Raw genomic sequence first — 21,835 nt, forward strand, 5'->3', positions numbered from 1 at the left:
TCATATCAATAGATGCAGAAAAAGTGTTCAAAAAACCCAGCATCCATTTATGATAAAAACCCTCAGCAAAGTGGGAATAGAGAGAACATACCTCAACGTAATAAAGGTCATATACCACAAACTCACAGCTAACACCATACTCCAAGGGGAAAAACTGAAAGCGTTTCCCTTAAGAGCAGGAACAAGATAGGGATGCCCACTTTCATTCAACATAGTATTGGAAGTCCTAGCCACAGCAATCAGACAAGAAAAAGACATAAAAGGCATCCAAATAGGAAAGAAAAAATTGTCATTATTTGCAGATGACATGATACTACATACCGAGAACCCTAAGGATTCTGCCAAAGAAACTATCAGAACTAATGAACTCAGTAAAGTAGCTGGATGCAAAATTAATATTGGTGGAAATGTTGTACACCCATAAGAAAAAGAAATTAAGAAAACCATCCCATTTACAATTGCATCAAAAAATAAATAAATAGCTAGGAATAAATTTAACCAAGGATGTAAAAGACCTGTACTAGGAAAAGTATAAGACACTGAAGAAAGAAATGGAAGAAAATAAAAATAAGTGCTCATAGATAGGAAAGATTAACATCGTTAAAATGTTCATCCTACCCAAAGCAATCTATGGATTAAATGTAACCGTATCAAAATATCAATTGCATTTTTCACAGAACTAAAATTTATATGGAACTACAAAGACCCCGAATAGCCAAAGCAATCTTGAGAAAGAAGAACAAAGTTGGAGGTATTATGCTACCTGATATCAAACTGTACTACTAGGCTGTAGTAATCAAAACAGCAATGATACTGACATAAAAATAGACACATAAATCAATGGAACAGAATAGAAAACCCAGAAAGAAACCCAATCCTATCTGGTTAATCAATGACAAAAGAGGCAAGACTATACGATGGGGTAAACAATCTATTCAATAAATGGTATTGGGAAAACTCGACAGATACATGCAATAAAATGAGACTAGACCATCTTCTTATACCATATACAAGAAAACTCAAAATGGATTAAGGACTTAAGTAGAAGACCAGAAACCATAAAACTCCTAGAAGAAAACACAGGCAACAAACTCTCTCGCACTGCTCTTAGTAATACTTATTTTGATATATCTTCTCGGGTAAGGGAAACAACAGGAGAAAAAAAACAAATGAGACTACAGCAAACTAAAAAGTTTTTGCAAAGCAAAGGAAACCATGAACAAAATGAAAAGACAACCTACTGAATGGGAGGAGATAGTCACCAAAAAATATATCTGATAAGGTGTTAATATCTAAAATTTATAGAGAACTCATACAAGTCAAAACAAAAATAAAATCCAAATAAACCTGGTCAGAGGACCTAACTAGACATTTCTCAAAGAGGACATATAGATGACATATATGCCAACAGACATATGAAAAGATGCTCAACATCACTCATCATCAGAGAAATGCAAATTAAAATCACAATGAGATTATCAACTCAAACCTGTAAGAATGGCTATCATCAACAAACAAGTGCTGGTGACAACGTGGAGAAAAGAAAGGGAACCCTTGTGCACTGTTGGTGGAATTGCAAATTCGTGTAGCTACTATGGAAAACAGTATGGAGGTTCTTCAAAAAATTTAAAATAGCACTACCATATGACCCAGCAATTCCATATCTGGGTATTTCTCCAAAGAAATCCAAAACACTAACTCAAAAAACATATCAACCCTATGTTCACTGCAGCATTATTTACAATAGTCAAGATATGGAAGCAACCTAAGTGCCCATCAGTAGATGGTTGGATAAAGAAGTGGTACACACATATATACAATTTAATACTACTCAGCCAGAAAAAATAATTAAATCGTACCATTTGTGACAACATGGGTGGACTTAGAGGGTATTATGCTAAGTGAAATAACTCAGAGAAAGACAAATACCATATGATCTCACTTAATTGTGGAATCTAAAGAACAAAATGAACAAACAAAACAAAAAGAGACTCACAGATACAGAGCACAAACTGATAGTTGTCGTGTGGGAGGGGGATTGGGGGAATTAGGTGAAAAAGGTGAAGGAATTAAGAAGTACAACTTGGTAGTTACAAAATAGTCACGGGGATGTAAAGTACAGCATCCGGAATATAGTCAATAATATTGTAATAACTATGTATAGTACTAGCTGGGTACTAGAGTAATTGATGGAGCATATCGTAAATTATATAAATGTTTTACTACTATGTTGTACACCTGAAACTAATATAAATATTGAATTTCAACATTAAATGAAAAAAATTTTAAATTTAATTAAACATAATGAAAAAGTTGCTTGTTATTGTCATTTTAAATAAATTGTAAATTGTATTACAATGAAGTGTGAATCTCTGAATAAGAAGAAATAAAAACCAATGGTTCCTCACCACAGATAGTTTTAGATGTAATAGTCTAAAGAAAGCTTAGACTCATTCGAACACAAGTGTGATGGGGATAGGACTAAATTGTGAGAGAATTTTCTGCTTCATCCCTAAATAAATATTTAACAAACTTCACATATAACAAAATCACATAAGCATATCTTCTGTAAATGCATAAATAACACAAAGTAGTACTGTATCTGCTGTAATTGAAAATTATGAGTGTTATCTCTTCTTCTAAGAAACTTTCCTATTCTTTTCCTTTCTCCACTTGCCCCCAAATTAACAGACATTAGACTTACCAATAGTTTTATCTCTATTCACCTTCCAAACCAATGGTCCTTCATGAATCATCTTCCTTTTTGTTAAATCCAAATTCTGCCAAAACAAAAGGAATTATATACAAATTATTTTCAAGCACTTACTTAGTAAGAATATTCCATATAGTCTCCTTTAAAGAAATTCTTATTCACTTTTATTATTGATACCTGTCAACTACTGAAAATGGAATAAGGACCATGTTAAAGTAAGCTGCATAACATTTTCTGAAAATGAAAAGGTATCTTGAAAAACATTCAGGAGTACTGTCTTCTAAATCTAACTCTAATAGATGATAATAGCTTATGAAAATAAAATTGTGAACCTTCAGCTACTAGTATCTCAACCCATTGTTGTATAAATAACTTGATGAGGATAATGCATAGCTTATTTGTAAGAGACCTGAGTTCCAGGCTCTAGTTCCAAAGAAACTTCTAAACAATAGCACTTATGAAAAATCCAGGTAGTACTCAGGCTTGCTCTAAATATTAATAACTTAGTAAGAGAATCATCTTTTAGTATAACTAGTTCTAGAAAAACCTCATTCTCTGGACAGGGCTACGCACAGTAGCATGCTTTTTGATAATCTGTTATACATCACATAAAAGTCTATTTTAATAGCTACCAAATACATCAGCCAAAATAATCACCTAGTGAAACAGTACAAGAAAGGTTTAAAATCGTAATCAGTTACTTAATAGGAAAGCCTCATGTACAAGAAGTGACAACAATATTTTACAGTGGTAGCTCGGTTTTCGAAGACCGTTCGAGTTTTGAAATGTTCGAAAACCGAGGCACAGTTTCCCCATAGAAAGCAATGCAAAATGGACTAATCCATTCCAGACCTTTAAAATCAACCCCTAAAACTGCAAATATGGCATGAATTTTACTATCTAATGATACCATAGATCCATAAAATTTACGGCATTTGTAAACCGAAATGTTCGTCAAAGGAGACATTCGAAAACCGAGGTACTACTGTACTATAATTTCTGTAATGGTTTCAATTTTTATGCTTCTGAAGAGATTCACGGAAAAATAGTTGTTACCTTGTTTTACCGAATAATCTGGCAAGTTCTCATAGTATAGCCCTACTCTTATTCAAACTATACAACACAATAAAATTAATCTTAATAATAATGTTCCTTAGTCTCCCGCAAATTTTTGTCACAAAAGTTACAGTCTCACACAACATAGTCCTCTCGTGAAAAACTAAAGTAATCTTCACACAGAAGAAACATTTAAAACAAAGAATAGAATCATAAATATACACACTCTATGAAATCCATCAGGTGATGTATATTCCCCACTGAGATGTTAATTACCTGCCTGGTCTTTGGTCAATTTTATTTTTTAAATTATTATTAGACCATCTCTCACCCTGAGCTCTTCAACATTTGGGTACTCTGACAACTTCAGATTGGAGGTATCAAGGCGACGCTGATAATCTTCTAAGCGCTGAAAATTAAGACAGGATGGAGCCAAGGTTACTACTTTGGTATCAATGACCTCCCTGTTCCTAAATCAAATGGACATTTTTTACCTACATTTTATTGAGCTCTCTGCAATATTAGACAAAACTGACAATTCACTCTTAAAATACTCCCTTCTCTTGACTTTGAAAACTCTCCTAGTTTTCGTCTTACCTCTTTGGCTGTTCTTTCACAATCTTTTCAAACTCACTGGCCTCTAACTAGCTTGTATTTATTTTCTGAATATGCAAATCATGTACATGGTACAAAATTCAGAAGGTAATGCAAGGCGTACAATAAAAAGTAAGTCTCCCTCCAAACCTGTTCTGCCTTCTAACCCCCAATTTCTCTAAAGAAACACCCATTCGTTTTTTTCTTTTTATAAATTTTATTGGGGAGTACTCGGGAACAGTATGTTTCTCTAGGGCCCATCAGCTCCAAGTCGTTGTCCAGTCGTCGTTTTCAATCTTTAGTTGTGGGGGACGCAGCCCACCATCCCTTGCGGGAGATGAACCGGCAACTTTGTTGTTGAGAGCATGTGTTCTAACCAACTGAGCTATCTGGCCACCCCTCCAGAAGCTCAGGGGCAGCTCATTGGCTCATGTGGGAATCGAACCACAACCCTGTTGTTCAGAGCTCACGCTCTAACCAACTGAGCCATCCAGCTGCCTGGAAAATACCCATTTCTTGAGTAGCCTATGAGAAAAATTCTAAGCAAACAGAATATGTGTATGCTTGTCTTTGTGCATATTGTGTATGCATATCCTAATGTATTCATGTATGTATTACTTACTCAAATGGTAACATAATATGTTCATATACACATTTTTCTGTATATGTGTATGGCTCATCATTATATCTCGGAGATTGTTCCACATGAGCACATATAGAGATAGCTGTCACATTTTTTAATGGCTGCATGGTATTCACTCTGTAAATGAACTATAATTTATTTAACTACACCTTACTGATGGACATGTATGTTACTTCAAATCTTCTATAACAAATGACACCGCAATAAAATGGCCTTAAACATACACTTTCGTACACATGTGTAGATATATTTGTAAGATAAATTGCTAAAGAAGAAATATTAGATCAAAGGGTACATATATTTTCCCCCAAGTTTATCAAAATTTCCAAATACAAAGTTTGAATGTGTATAGTAAATACCCATATACCCACAACCTACATTCTACAATTAACATTTGCTGTATGTTTTATCGTGTATCTATCCACCTAGTCGTCCCTCTATCTATCCATCAATCCATCTTACATTGTGAATGTACTTCAAAATAAGTTACAGACATAAGCATACTTCACTCTAAACATGTTATAGCATGTGTATAATTAACAACAGTTCAACATTTGTTTACAGTTCATTTTATAAAGTAAAATTTATATACAGTGAAATGCACACATTTTAAATGTACCTTCCCACAAGTTTTTACAAATGCATAGGCTTATAATCAAACTCCTATCAATATATAAAATATTAACATCACTCTCATACTTTTTAAAAATAATTATCTGTCTCCACATCTCCAGTGACAACTACTCTTCTGACTTTTTCCCACTGTATATTAGTTTAGACTATTCTAGAAGTTTATATAAATAGAATTATATGTATATACTCTTTTGTGTCTGGTTTCTTTTGCTCAGCATAATGTTTGTGAGATTCATTCATTTGTTTATCTCAGGGATTCATTCCTTTTTATTGCTGGTATTATTCCAGTTTATAATTATACCACATTTGGTTTATGTTATAAACATTCTTAAATAAGTCTCTGGGTAAATCACTGGAAAAAGAATTTATGGGTCCAAGGGTAGATGTATGAATATGTGCATTTTTAATTTAGATAAATATTGTCAAATTGCCCTCTTGGGTTTTACCATTTTATACTCCAAACATTACACTTGGGAGTACCTGTTTTCCTATAGCCTCACCAAGAGTTGTCATCATATTCAGTTCCTAAGAGTATGGAACATCCAGGTCCATGGATTCAATTTGCTTCTACCTGTTCACAGACTTATATTTTTATCTTTAGCACAGTTCTCTTAGAGGTAGATCCATGTAACCAATTGCTTACTGTATATTTTCACTTGATATCTCAAATTGAACTCATCATCTTTCCCACATATCTGGGGCTTCTCCATTCATCCAGTTCATCCAAATGTGCAAGCCAGAGACCCGGGACTTATTCCTGACATCACCTCTCTTCAAATCTTCTCTAAATCAGTCACCAAGTCCTGCCAATTTTACCTTCTAAATACTTTTCCAATTCTTGCACTTCTCTAAGCCATCACCATCTACCCTGGACTGCTGTGAGAGACTACTAATGGGGCTCTTTCATCTACTCTCTGCCTGCTGCAACCCGTTTTCCATACAGTAGATGAGTGATACTTATAAAGTGAAAAATCTGAACATGCCCTTCTCCTTCTTAAATGTCTATAATGAATTCCTATTGCTCTTAGAAAAAACACAAAAACTTTAACATGGTCTATAAAGCCCTGTATGATTTGACCCTAGCCTACTGTATCTCATTTCATACCACTATGACTTTGCATTTAGGCATGACCCACAGTAATCTAATCTTTCATTTCCTCAAACAGACCATGCTTCTTTTTCACCCATGGATTTTCCTCTACCTGTGAGGTTGCCCACTTCCACATTATTTTGTTTCATTCCCAGGCATCCTTCAGAGCTTGACTTAAATGTCAATTCCTCAAGCAAGCTTTCTCTGAGGCGACCACCTAACATCCTCAAACCAGACTAGGCGACCTACTCCTAGTTACAGTCCTAGCACCCTGAAATTCTCCTTTACAGCAGCTATCACAACTGATATATAAAATACTTGCACTATACTCTGTTCAATTCCTTTCTATCCTGCTGGAAAACAAGCTCAGTATGGACAATTATTGTACTCATTGTTTTAACTACTCTATACCCTACACTTGGCATACAGTAGATGCTGTATAAATATTTGTTGAATGAATAGATGAATGAATGAGCAAACAAGCAGTTAGAGATGCTCAAAAAGGTCAAAGACAACTCTGATGTTCTATCACAAACTGATATGAACCTACTTACTATAGGAATAGTTAAATGTCCCTCCCTTCAATTATGTAATGATAGTTTCAATTATTATTTCACAGATTCCAGGTAATGCTAATTTAATATTCTCACTATGTCATCCTGTATCTTCTTGCTTTTCCCTTCTTACCTGCTTGTTTTCTGCCTCTTTGACAGCCTGATTTACATAATTTAAGATCTGACGACAGTGATCTGCAGCTTTCTTCACCTTCTCCCTTTCCAATGGCCACTCTAAATAAGGGGGAGAAATATAAAATGTAAAATGGAGGAAATCAGAAAATATAAATATATAAACATCAAATATGTATATATAATATATACGAGATATCATTTTATTTGAACAGTTACAAAAATACACTCAGACCTTGAATATTTTTATACCAGGCTAAAACCTATGGCAGAATCTCAATTCAGGTAGTCTTGGGACAGGTGAAACTTCGATGACAGTGCTTTAAAACATAAATACTAATATTTAAAAAGAAACCATAGTATAGAACCCTAAACTCAAGGACAGATGCTTTACACCAAGTATCAGGCCCACTATATTCTCATTCACATTGTAAGCAATATAAATGGGGCACTTTCCTCCCTAGAATTTCATAGTGCACAGCCTACGTGATTATAGTAGGCTCCAGTGCACAGCCTCCAGTGCACCTGCTAAGCAATATTTTTTGAATGGTAACACAATTCAAAATAACTCCAAAATAAGTTTCTTTGAATTTGAAATTATATTTAAAGAAAGAAAATAGATGAGAACATTTGTACCATTAAAAGAAGATGAAATTCACCAAAATGTGGTGAGGTTACACTGAGGTCTACAGAGTAAAAAAATACCAAAATCAGAATATTCAAAATTACAATCCTCCAAACATAGTCCAGTTATAATGAACAGATATAAAAATTTATGTGTATGAGTGTTTTCAAATTCTCAGGCATGAGAAACAGGAGTTTGATTGCAAAGAATTATTAATGAAAACTAATGAGAACTAAATTATTAATTGAGCCTAAAGCTCAATTGAGAAATTTAGATTTACTACATGTTTTAAAACAGGACAGTTGAAATAAATAAATAAATAAATAAATAACATGTATAAATAAAACATATATGTGTGTGTGTGTGTGTGTGTGTGTGTGTGTGTGTGTGTGTATATATATATATATATATATATATATATATATATATATATAAAACATCTCTTCAATCCAGTATAAGCCTCTTCAAAGGAAACATGATATATGCTAGATAGAGGAAGAATTAGTAAACTTTTTTTGTACATGGCCAGATAATAAACATTTCACACTTTATAGGCCAAATGGTATTTGTCACAACTACTGAACTGTGGCTGCAGTGCAAAAAGCAGTCAGAGAGAATATGTCAACAAATGAGCATGACCATGTTCTAATACACTTGAGAAAAATAGGTGATTAGCTAGATTTGGCCCATGATCCATAGATTGCCATCTCTGTGCTAGACCTATTAATGGAGTACATCAAATCAAATATCTTGAAGAAGACTAGATTGAATCTTACTAGAAAATTTCACTATACTATTTGTAAGTCTCCAGGCATCAGATGCTGTGAGAGATTATTTAGCAGAACATGGCTTTTGTTTTTTTGTTCCTAAGCTTTTTAATTTAAGTGAAAATGCTATACCTGTGTATTTGGCAATATTATCCAATAGAAGAGGGTACTTAGTAAGCCTCTGCATTTGGGTGGGAATGATATCCTTCAGCTGCAAACGACGACACAGTGGATTACTCTCAGCATCCTAAAAGTGAAACAAATGAATTTGTAATTATTATTAGGATTATACCTAATATGTACCATATAACTCGTCATGTAAGTCTCCACAGCATCACAGTTCTGGTTATTAAATCAACACTTAAACATGCCAAGACATAACATTGCCACACCATACTTCTGCTTTCTCTTTTAACCACATAACGGGAGGGGAGCCGTTATTATTAAACCAATGACCTGTTATCTGTTTAAGCAAGGACTGAGAACATCCATAAGCAACTCTAAGAATCGCTTTCTTGTGATAAAACAGATTTATTTTCACATATTCAGAAAATCCAGTTACATTTTTGGCATTCCTATAATTGGCATTCCTACCATAAGCAAGTGAGCTAATTTGCTGGCTGCCATTCCAAGCAGGCACAATGGATCAGCAGTCTGAATATACCCGCTCATCTATAAAAGGGGACAGCAAGCTGTTCAGTCAAGTGCCAGAGTAAATATTTCAGGCTTTACATGCTATATAGTCTGTGTCACGACTACTTAACTCTGCTGTTTTAGCATAAAAGCAGCCATAGATAATACGTAAATGAATGAACATGGCTATGTATGATAGAGTTCTAAGATGGCCACCAAAATTTCCACTCTCTGGTGTACCCACCCTATCTAATCCCCTCCCTTGAGTGTGGACAGAACTTGGAATATGATGGGATATCACTCCAATGATAGGTTACTATCAGTTGACTTTGAGTTAATCAGAAAGGAGAGTGTCCTAGGTGAGTCTGACTTAATCAGAGGAGTCTTTAAAAGAAAGCTGTCTGGGAGATGCATTCTTACTGTCCTGGAAGAAAGCAAACATCCATCTGTAAACATCTATAGGGGCCACGTGGCAAAGAGATATGGGCATTTTCTAGGAACCAAAAGCAGTTCATAGTCAACTATAGCAAGGAGACAAGAATCTCGGTTGTACATTTACAAGGAAATGAATTCTGCTACCAGTGACCTTAAAAGATGACCCCCCAAGTCTCAAATGAGAATTGCAGCTCCAGCTGACACCTTGATTTCAGCTTGGAGAAATCATGAAGAGAGGACCCAGCTAAACTATACCTGTACTCCTCAACCACAAAAACTGTGACATAGTGAACGTATGCACTGTTTTCAGTTGCTATGATTGTGGTAATTTCCTATACAGCAGTAAGAAACTAATATAGTTCTCCAATAAAACTTTTATTTACAAAAACAGGCAAGAGGCTGGATATGACCTGTGGTTGTAGTTTACTGACCCTCAGTCTATACCAATATATATCTCAGTAGGTATGACTGCTGTTATACTCTTCCCTGGGCTTGATATAAGCCTATTCTCATGCTTTTACAATATTATTTTAATAGCGTACATGGGCCATTTCCGAACAATAACTCCATGGCAATGTGGACTTCTATGTCAAGTGTTTTAATCATGATATATATTCTTGTTTTTACTATTCCAATATCATCTTTATACCTTCCAGTAATTTAAGAGAGAATTTATGGCTTTAGAAAATATTAACATAGATATAATTCTAGTAAAAGATTTAATCTTAGTCAGAATTCCCTCAGTTTATTCTATAATTGATTTTAAAAATGCCTTTTTTCCCCCCTTCTTACAGGACTCACTCAACTCACTTGCACAAACGTCTGGAATCGAGAATCCTTTTTCTGACGAGATTTGATCATTTCCAGAGCAAAAGGTTGGTTACTGCAAAAGGTAGCAGCAGCATGTTTCAACTTCTCCTCCCCTGGTCCACTGAACTGTGCCAAGAATGCAAATAGAAAATGGGATACTGGGCTGATAATGAGGCAAGGCAAAATGAGATACAACCACAATCCTTTAAATATTCCAATGAGTATTCTCAAATGACATGTGAAATATCAATGTTTCTCCATTAATAACATCTGACCCTGAAACATCCAGACCTTTTGATTATATTCCAATGTTTTCTTGCTCGTAGCCTCCCACACTTCTTACCTTTTCAAGTCTATACTACTTCTAAATTAGATAGAAAGGGGAAACTTGGGGAATATGAGACATAAAACACTTCAAGACTGAGATTAAAATTTCATTTCTTAGTATCTAACACCTTCACAGAAATTACTCTCTTATTGCCCAAGGAAGAAAATCCTGGGATCTAGCTTGCTTTCTTACCATGAAACCCAGGCCAGGTCAAAACTTTTCTGAGTCACAATAAAATTACATCATCACTGCTTAGCCAGTGCAGAGGCTAGAGATCTGTGCCTTGAAACTCTCTTGGGGATGATACATGAGCCTATGAACTTTTTTGCTAAAACTTATACTTTTTACTAATATTTTTAATTTGTAAATTTAAGTTTGTATAGTCCATGATTTTAAAGTTTCTGCTAAAACACCTAACAAGTGCTTCACTCATAACAGGTACTCTTACAAGCATAGGTCAAATAAATTATTTTTTTAACCATCTCTATATTTATAATAATTGTGCTTATGGTTTACAAAGAAACTTTTCATATAATCTCCCCTTTAAAGCCATATTTCCAAAAGTTTATACATGAAGGTATTTTGTGAAAAAATCTTTTAGTAGTGCATTTGTAGATAAATTTGGAGTATTTTTTCAACTAGGAGACATACAAAGCAACATTTTAATAGGTAGCTACAATGCTGTATTCTCTGTCTATTATAAATATGACACTCAACATATTAAAAGAGACTGGCAGCATTTTGGAATGTTAGTCAGTCAAAAGTACCATACAACTACTAGCAGCAGCTGGGTTTACAAAAGAAAATACTCCCAACCTCAAGCAGTTTTATAAGTAGCTTACATATCCATAAGGAAATCTTAAGGGACCTACACCAGAAAAATATTCTCCAAAACTCTTAAAAAATAGAGTAAATCTAAAGGTTTATTTATGATTTTTGCTTTTACTACTGGGGGTGCCAAAAATGTATATACATTTTAAGAAAAGGAGAAACTATTAAAATTGTAATACTCAATATATACCAATAACAAAAGATGAATACAAGTCATGTGTATACATTTTTTTGGCACCCTCTGCATTTCTGGCCAAAGCTTTGATCTAAATTAACCTTTTGTACCTAATAATTACTAAACCCATTGGTTAGTCATTCCAATTTTTTATAGGTACATCATATTGGTCGAGAATACACTTCATTTTACATGTAGTAAAATAAATTTGTTTTCCCCCACTCTATTAACATGTTTCTCCACTTTGTTTTACCATGTAGTAGATTTACATAGTCCAACGGACTGTGTGATAAGAGAATCAATTGCATTTCTGTACCTTATTAATGACAAACCTCACTTGAGACTCAGTTTAAACACTATTTATGCAAATAAAACTGCTTAGGAATCAAGATTGATATTTTAAGTCCATATGACTTACAACTTTATAATCCACATTTGAAAATGGATGCTATACCACATCATACTACAAATTTTCTGTTTCAAGTTCGGTAGTGTGCTGCCAAGCCAACAGAACTCAGTTATAACTTTCACTGCTATACTGAGATCAAGAAAAAAATGAATCACACTACCACAGAGTAAGGTGAATTTTTCAAGGAAGTTAAAGCTTCTTAATAATAACAATGCTAGAGTGGGCCTACGGAGAAAATGCTTTGGAAAGCTCAATAAATGCAAGATGAGACTGGATTATGATTCCTTGATCCTATTCTACGAGGTAAGTGGCTAAGAAGAGATCTACTATTGGATTAGTAGATTCCACGGAGGCAATGATCTCACCATCAGTGAAAGGAACCTTAACTATAGTACTTTCTTTAAAAGTTGAATCAAACCCCCTTTCCCCTAGGAAGATTTTCTGTATGTTCTAGTTTAGGTCTTCCTGCTATATATTCCCATAACAACCCGTTTTGCTAACACTCATCACACTTGAAATAACTAATGACAGTTTTCTCACTGATTATAAGCTTTACTAGGGCAGGTGCCATGTCTGTTTTGATTGCCACTGTATCCCAGCACCTACGACAGTGCTCAGCACATAAGTATATATTGTGGGGTATATACTGACAAAGAGACAGAAAGATAAACAGAATTTAACAAACAGCTACTATAGTCTCTGAACTCTTTCCTTATAAATGTAAATAAGATTAAGTGATTTTTATTTTTCTACTTTTGTGATGGTAGTTCTGGATCTATAATTATCTAATGCTGTACAGTACAATTTTCATACTTGGACAACAGAACATAGCTAAAATTCTATGTCAGTTAAATTATTTCTATCAAGATCCATTTTACTGTATATTCTTTAAAACCTAAAGAACGAGTATCTTTATTCTGATGGAAAAAGAGCACTTAGTTTGAGCACTACCAGAAGATATTACCAAGAGAATACATATGCTGGACTTTTCATTTTACATTTGCTTTGTAAAATGGATGAGTCTGCATGTCTATAAAGATTAATTAGTTAATCTTGAATCTGATCAAGTAGCTATAAAAATATTAAAATAAAATAGCAAATTTCCTTACCCAGGTCAATAAATCTTCCCCAATTTGATCAATAACAGAGGTATCATTCCTTTTTCGAACAGCCTTCATTTGCTCATTCAACCCAACTACAGGGTAAAAATAAAACGGAGAAAAGAATTAAGCATATTCTCATTTCAGGCTGAGTTACTGGTAGTACCAAGAACTTAAATTTTCAAAAAAAGGACTTCCAGAATAGTACAGCTGCTTTTAATCTCCTTAAATATAAATCTGGACACAATTCTTATACATCTAGATATTTGTGTCCTCTATCAGAAAAACAGGTGACAAAGCATAAAACAATGTGGAAAATAGCACATTACATACAGGATAGGCACATTAAATACGCATTTCACTTCAAGACTCTGTCTATAACCATACTCATAAAGAACTTAAATTCAAATAGTGCAGGTGATTCAGTCTACCGTTCCTCTCAGAAAATGTATGGGCACAGGCAATAAATATAATCAAGCCTGAACTTGCCAATGCATGAGGGTAAAACCTAAAATCCCCAAAGAAGTAAAAGGCATCAATTTGGTGGGCAAGTACTGGTAGGTGGTGATGGCATCCTTGATGAAAAAAAGATTAAAAATTAAAGGTCATGGAGAAACAGTAACCGATAAAGAACCCATACTGTTGTCTACAAAGTCCGAGATGAGTACAGATACAACCAAGGAGCCAATAAGGCACAATTTTAATATATTTACTCAAGCGTTCCAAGCAAAACAACACACAAAAACCCCAATAATTTAATTCCTGAAAACAACCCCATCATGGGATTATATACTGCATATTAATATTTTCAAAATACATTTATACATTTATTATTATTATTATTACATGGGATATACATATTTAAAAACATATAAACTGTAATTGATGGGAAGTTTTTAAGGATAATTTTAACTATTTATGGTTTTCAACACTGACACATTAGACCCTAAGTCCTGTGTGAACACTTTGTATATAAAAGGCTGGTACAGGGTTTGGGAGCGACACTCAAAGTACCAATCACTTCTTTATTTATGTTATATGCTCACATATAGCATAATAATTTCAGGAATGCTGCCACAGAAGAAAGTCCATGTGAGGACACTGCAAGAAGGAGACCATCTGCAAGTCAAGGAGAGAGGACTCAGGAGAAACCACCCTGCCAACTCCTTGATCTTCAACTTCCAGCCTCCAGAACGCACCGTCCCAAAGAGACGGAGGGGAGTAATGTTATAGGAATGGCGGCAACGAGGTGGTCTTCTTCAGTTCTCCTCCGGAATGTACCACAAATTGAACATCTATAACCCATCAAAAGACTCTCTGCTCATCACACAGAACAGCTAAGAGACTCATAGGAGGATTTCTTGAAGGGCCCAGCCGAAGAGGCACAAGATTCAACACAACCAGAGGCCAACTCCAAACCAAACCAGAGTATTACCGGATTTGACCCACAAGTGACACACCCAGAGGGAATTCTCTATAGGCACAAGAGCCCATAGAGGCCAAGCCTCATTTGAGTGGTCAACCCTCATGCAGCAGATCATCCACTGTGGGCAGAGCCAAGTCTCACAACTAGTCAGCCTAAGAGTCAATCTCATCTACTGACAAGCCAAAAGCAATTAAAGCTCAACTTTAACAGGACAATATATACAACACAAAGATCACCTTTGGAGGACAGGAGACTAGGGAAGTGGTGCAAGTCAAATATAAAGGACACATACTATATAAGATCACCCAGCAAAGACAAAGAACCTTAGGGAATCCACCTAATACATCGAAGCAAACACAGAGAGTCAGCCAGAATGGGGAAACAAAGAAATATGTCCCAAATAAAAGAGCAGAAGAAACCTCCAGAATTGGAACCAAATGAAGTACAGGTAACCAACCTATCAGAGACAGAGTTCAGAACACTGATGATAAGAATGTTTAGGAGCTTAGTGACGATATAAAGAAGGATAGAGAAATTATAATGAACAACCAGTTAGAACTAAAGAACACAATTACTGAAATAAAGAACACACTTGAAGTAATTGCCAGCAGGGCAGATGAAGTACAGGATCGAATCAGTGACTTAGAAAACAAGTTTGCAGAGATCACCCAAGTGGAACAACAAAAAGAAAAAAGAGAAAAAAACAACAACAATGAAAATGGTTTGAGAGAACTGTGGGATAACATCAAGCGCAACAACACACGCAAAATAGGAATACCAGAAGGTGAAAAGAAGGAGCAAGGGATCGAGAACATATTTGAAGTAATAATGACTGAAAACTTCCCTAACCTGGTGAAGGAAACTGACACACAAGCCCAGGAAGTACAGAGAGTTCCAACCAGGATAAACCCAAACAGGTCCACGCCAAGACACATTATAGTTAAAATGGCAAAGGTTAAAGACAAAGAGAGAATCCTAAAAGCAGCAAGAGAAAGACAGAGGGTTACATGCAACGGAACTCCTATAAGACTATCAAATGACTTTTCTGCAGAAATTTTGCAGGTCAGGAGGGAGTGGCAGGAGGTATTCAAAGTGATGAAAAACAAATATCTATAACCTAGGCTGCTTAATACAGCAAGGCTATCATTGAAAACTGAAGGAGAGATAAAAAGCTTTCCAAAAAAGAATAAGCTAAAGAATAAACAATACAAAAGATCAATGAATATAAGAGCTGGTTTTTCGAGATGAACAAAATCGACAAACCTTTAGCCAGAATCATCAAAAAGAGAGAGAGAGGACCCAAATTTATAAAATCAGAAATGAAAGAGGAAGAAGTGACAACAGACAACACAGAAATACAAAAAATTTTAAGAAATTAGTATTAGCAACTATATGCCAACAAATTAGACAATCGGGAAGAAATGGACAATTTTCTAGAAGCATACAACTATCCAAGGGTCACTCAAGAAGAAACAGAGAACCTGAATAGACTAATTACCACCAGGTAAACTGAACCAGTAATCAACAAACTCCCAACGAACAAAAGCCCTGGACCAGATGGCCTTACAGGTGAATTTTACAAACCATTTAAAAAAGAATTACCACCTATTCTCCTCAAGCTATTCCAAAAAATCCAGAAGGAGGAAAGGCTCCCAAACACCTTTTAGGAGGTCACTATCACCCTGATCCCAAAATCAGACAAAGAGATTACAAAAAAAGAAAACTAAAGCCCAATATCCCTAATGAACATAGATGCAAAAATCCTCAACAAAATATTAGCAAACAGAATTCAGCAATACATTAAAAAGATCATACACCATGATCAAGTGGGATTGCATTCCTGGTATGCAAGGGTGGTTCACATCTGCAAATCAATTAATGTGATACACCACATTAACAAAATGAAAAATAAAAATCATATGATCATATCAATAGATGCAGAAAAAGCATTTGATAAAATCCAGCAGCCATTTACGATAAAAACTCTTTAAGAAAGTGGGAATAAGGGACCACATCTCAACATAATAAAGGCCATATATCATAAACGCACAGCTAACGTCATACTAAATGGGGAAAAGCTAAAACCATTCCCCTTAAGATTGGGAACAAGGCAAAGCTGCCCACCTTCTCCACTTCTATTCAACATAGTTCTGGAAGTTATAAACAAGGCAATCAGACAAGAAGAAGAAATAAAAGGCATCCAAATTGTTAAGGAGGTAGGAAAATTGTCAGTATACGTAGATGACATGATACTATATATAGAGAACCTAAAGACTCCACCAAAAAACTATTAGAGCTGATAAATGAATTTAGTAAAGTAGCAGGATACAAAATTAATATTCAGAAATCAGTTGCATTTGTATATACCAATAATAAAATATCAGAAGGAGAAATTAAAAAAACAGTCCCATTTACAATTGCTTCAAAGACTATAAAATACCTGGGAATAAATTTAACCAAAGAAGTAAAAGACCTGTACTCAGAAAAGTATAAGAAACTGAAGAGAGAAATTAAAGAAGATACAAATAGATGGAAAGACATACCATGCTCGTGGATAGGAAGAATTAACATCGTTAAAATGTCCATACTGCCTAAGGCAATACACAGATTCAACGGAATTCCTATCAAACTACAGAGGACATTTTTCACAGAAATAGAACATATAATCCTAAGATTTCTATGGAACCATAAAAGACCCCGGATAGCCTTGGCAATCTTGAGGAATAAGAATAAAGTGTGATGTATCGTGATACCTGACATCAAATTACACTACAAGGCTACAGTAATCAAAACAAGGTACTGGCATAAAAATGACACATAGATCAACGGAACAGAATAGAGAGCCCAGAAATAAACCCAAGCCTATGTGGTCATTTAATCTACGACAATGGAAGCAAGAATTTACGGTGGGGTAAAGACAGTCTATTCTATAAGTGGTGTTGGGAAATCTGGACAGATGCATGCTAAAAAATGAAGCTGGAACACCCAGTATATTTTTACTGATATATCCCCTTGAGTAGGGGAAGTAAGAGAAAAAATAAACATACAGGATTACGTCAAACTAAAAAGTTTTTCACAGCAAAAGAAATCATCAATAAAACACAAAGGGATCCTACTGAATAGGAGAAGACATTTGTTAATGACATATCTGATAAGGGGTTAATTTCCAAAATTTATTAAAAAATATCACTCAACTCAACTCCAAAAAAACAAACAACCCAATTAAAAAATGGGCAGAGGACATGAAGAGACATTTCTCTAAAGAGGACATATAGATGGCAAACAGACATATGAAAAAATGCTCAACCTCACTAACCAGTAGAGAAATGCAAATAAAAACCACAATAAAATACCACCTCACCCCAGTCAAAATGGCTATCATCAATAAATCAACAAACAACAAGTTTTGGCGAGGATGTGGAGAAAAGGGAACCCTTGTGCACTGTTGGTGGGAATGCAGATTGGTGCAGCCACTATGGAAATCAGTATGGAGGTATCTCAAAACACTGAAATGGAACTACCATATAACCCAGCAAATCCACTGCTAGGTATCTATCCAGAGAAATCCAAAACTCTAATTTGAAAAAATTTATGCACTTCTATGTTTACTGCAGCACTATACACAACAGCCAAGACATGGAAACAACCAAAATGCCCATTGGTAAATGACTAGATTAAGAAACTGTGGGACATTTATACAATGGAGTATTACGCAGCCCTAACGAAGAATGAAATCTTACCATTTGCAACAATATGGATGGACCTTTGTGCTAAGTGAAATAAGTCAGACAGAGAAAGACAAATACCATATGATCTCACTTATTTGTGGAAGCTAAAGAAAAGAATAAATGAACGAACTAATCAGAAACAGTCTCAGAGACATAGAGGAAAAACTGAGGGTTGCTAGATGGGAGCAGGGGGTGAGGATGAAGGAGAAGATGAGGGGATTAGAAAGCACAGTTGGAAACCACAAGTTTGCCACGGGGATACGAAAGTCAGTTTGGGAAATGTAATCAATAATGTAAAAATTTTGTAGGGTATCCGATGGACACTTGTCTTATCAGGGAGACCACTTCAGGGATGGTGTAGATGCCTGATCACTGCACTGTACACCTGAAGCTGAATAATAATGAATGTCAACTATAATTTTAGTCACAAGAAGTGGAGTACAACATTAGGAATAGAGACAGTGGAAATGTAACAGTTTTATGCGATGTCAGAGGGGTAGTAGATTGGAGCAAGGGGGTTATCACTTTGTGAGGGGTAGAAATGATAAATGTTTAACTATTACATTGTTTTGTACACCTGACACTAATAAAAAGAAAAAGAAAAAAAATTTCAGGAATGCTAACATTTACAAGATTTGACTGTTATAGCGCCTTAACATACTTAAAATTTTTTATCTACTGTAAATGTTAGGGAGAAAGATCAGAGTCAATTTCTCTTACTGTGAAGTTGAAGGATATCTTCCAAGTTTGAAAAAATTTTCCGTAGTTCTGAAGGTGACAGAATTCCTTCTCTGGACACTCGCTGATAGAACACCTGATCAAGAACCTTCAGTGTTCGAACATGAGCTCTTTCAGTGTAAAACAATTCTAAGGTGAAGAAGAGGAAATATAAAATGTTGCCTACGTTTTCTATTACTTACCTAGAATAATTCCATTGCACAAAACATAGGCTTTAGTTGGAATTATAACAAAAAAATTAAGTAATGATTATTTATAGTTTAGAAAGGATGTAGTATCTCTGAAGTCATTTTCTTGATTCCATAGAAACCTCCTACTTACTGGCTCTAAGAGTTTAATACCGGCAAATGAAAAAATATCATTCAAAACTCTTTTGTATTTAAAGTTAAGAGTATACTCCAAAAATCATCTATCTTTTTAAAATAGTACCCACCAATCAAAACTACAACATTAGAAAACTGTAAGCCCAAACATCATATAGCCTTTAAATTGAGACTTCATCAGAAATAAAAGTACTTTGGGTTATCTAATTTGCCTATAAACCCTCACTTCTGAGGTAAGAAGGATATTTATTCAAATCACATCTTAAAGATAGCAGAGGATAAAGCATCCATGTCTCATCTGTCACATACATGCTTGGATAAAATAAAGAACACTACACTAGGATAAAGGAAGATCAGGATCCTATCACTTATCAGCTGTATGATCTTGACTAATTGTAATAACCCTTAGACTTTGCATTCTCATTTACAGTATTTTGCCGTGTATGATGTGCACTTTTTTGTCCAAATTTGTGAGGGAAAAATAAGGATGCACATTATACAAGGCCCGATAATTAAGTTTGAGAACTCATCCTAGAAAAAGTGCTATATACTTTATTGCTGAATATCACTACAGTCACCTTTGAGGTATTCAAAGGTATTGGGAAGCTATGTACCAATGCCAGCACCTAGTCCATCCTTCAAAGCAATTTTGGAACTCTTTTTCTGGAATGGCTATCAGAGCTGTCATCGTACTACACTTGATGTCCTGAATGTCATCAAAATGTCTTCCTTTCAAGATTTCCTTTATCTTCAGGCAAAGAAAGAAGTCACTGGGGGCCAGATGAGGTGAATATGGAGGTTGTTCCAATACAGTTACTTGTTTACTGGCTAACAACTCCCTCACAGACAGTGCCAGGAGAGCTGATGCATTGTCGTGATGCAAGAGCCATGTGGATTGGAGAAAAGTTCAAGTTGTTTTCGTCTTTTTCATGCAGCCTTTTCACCACTTACAGATAGTGAACTTGGTTAACTGTTTGTCCAGTTGATAGAAATTCATAATGAATAATCTTTATGGTATCAAAAAAGGTTGTTAGCAACATCGTTTCGACTCTTGAGTTGGACTGACGGAACTTCTTTGGTCGTGGAGAATTGGCTGACTTCCATTGTACACTTTGATGCTTTGTTTCAGGGTCGTAGAGGTACACCCATGTTTCATCACCAGTGATAACACAGCCCAAAACATCGTCTTGCCTCTCCAAAAGGTCTTGGCAAAATTCGACTCACCTTTGCTTTTGTTCATCAGTGAACTCCTTCGGGACCATTTTTGCACACACCTTTCTTATGCCAAGATTTTCAGTTAAGATTTTCCTCACTGTATCTCTATCGATGTTTACTTGGTCTGCTATGCTTCTCACAGTCAGCTGAAGATTTTGATGCACAATTCGATGAACTTTTACAATGTTTTCATCAGTTCTGCTTGTTACTTGCTGCCCTGACCTCTCTTCATCAGTGACGTGTTCTCTCCCCTCAGAAAAACATTTAATCTATTTTTACATTGCCATTTCTTCATGGCATTTTACCCACAAACTTGGACTAACATGACCCTGATTTCACTTCCACTCTTGCCAAGTTTAACAAGAAATTAAATGTTCATGTTTGTTCATTGCTCTAATTCAAGCTCAAACATTCTTGCAATGGCACACAAAAACATGTGACAACCATGAATGCCACTCAGCAAGACACCGCCACACATTGACAGGAACACAGCTGTGAGACACTGATATACCAAGGTTATGAAACCTTATCGAGCTGTTTGTACAGGACTGCCAATGTAAGTGCAGGGTGGCAAGTTCACGAACTTAATTGTCACACCTTGTACGTGGGTAGTACTAATTCTGTATATATATATATATGTTTTTAATTATTTTATTTATGCTTATGAGTTAAAAGTGTAACTCTAGAAATCAATAATAATATCCGTATGCAAAATAATACCCTGCAACATAATAATCAATTTTGTTGAACTTATGACGAACTTGCAGTGACCAAGAGCTCTTCTATGATGCATAAATATCATAAATATATTACTGGTACATACAATTTCTTGTACCTTGTATCTGTTCCTGTGGTTTGAAATTGTTACATAAAATTT

At 35.2% G+C, this 21,835-nt stretch overlaps 1 protein-coding gene across 8 annotated transcripts in view; it reads right to left on the reverse strand.

Moving 5' to 3' along the window:
- Positions 1 to 21,835, reverse strand: part of ARHGEF12 (Rho guanine nucleotide exchange factor 12) — a 166,400-nt gene that overhangs the window by 14,744 nt on the left and 129,821 nt on the right. For all 8 annotated transcript variants that reach the window (XM_074335326.1, XM_019718206.3, XM_019718207.3 and 5 more), the window contains 7 exons: positions 19,403 to 19,549; positions 13,538 to 13,623; positions 10,686 to 10,811; positions 8,940 to 9,054; positions 7,417 to 7,517; positions 4,101 to 4,178; positions 2,705 to 2,780 (listed from right to left, as the gene is read on the reverse strand). In XM_074335326.1, coding sequence (XP_074191427.1) covers positions 2,705 to 2,780; positions 4,101 to 4,178; positions 7,417 to 7,517; positions 8,940 to 9,054; positions 10,686 to 10,811; positions 13,538 to 13,623; positions 19,403 to 19,549 — 729 coding nt within the window. The remainder of the gene's footprint in view (positions 1 to 2,704; positions 2,781 to 4,100; positions 4,179 to 7,416; positions 7,518 to 8,939; positions 9,055 to 10,685; positions 10,812 to 13,537; positions 13,624 to 19,402; positions 19,550 to 21,835) is intronic.

Source organism: Rhinolophus sinicus, chromosome 14 (genome assembly GCF_057876585.1).
Source record: "Rhinolophus sinicus isolate RSI-liver-muscle chromosome 14, RSI-T2T, whole genome shotgun sequence".
NCBI lineage: Eukaryota > Metazoa > Chordata > Mammalia > Chiroptera > Rhinolophidae > Rhinolophus > Rhinolophus sinicus.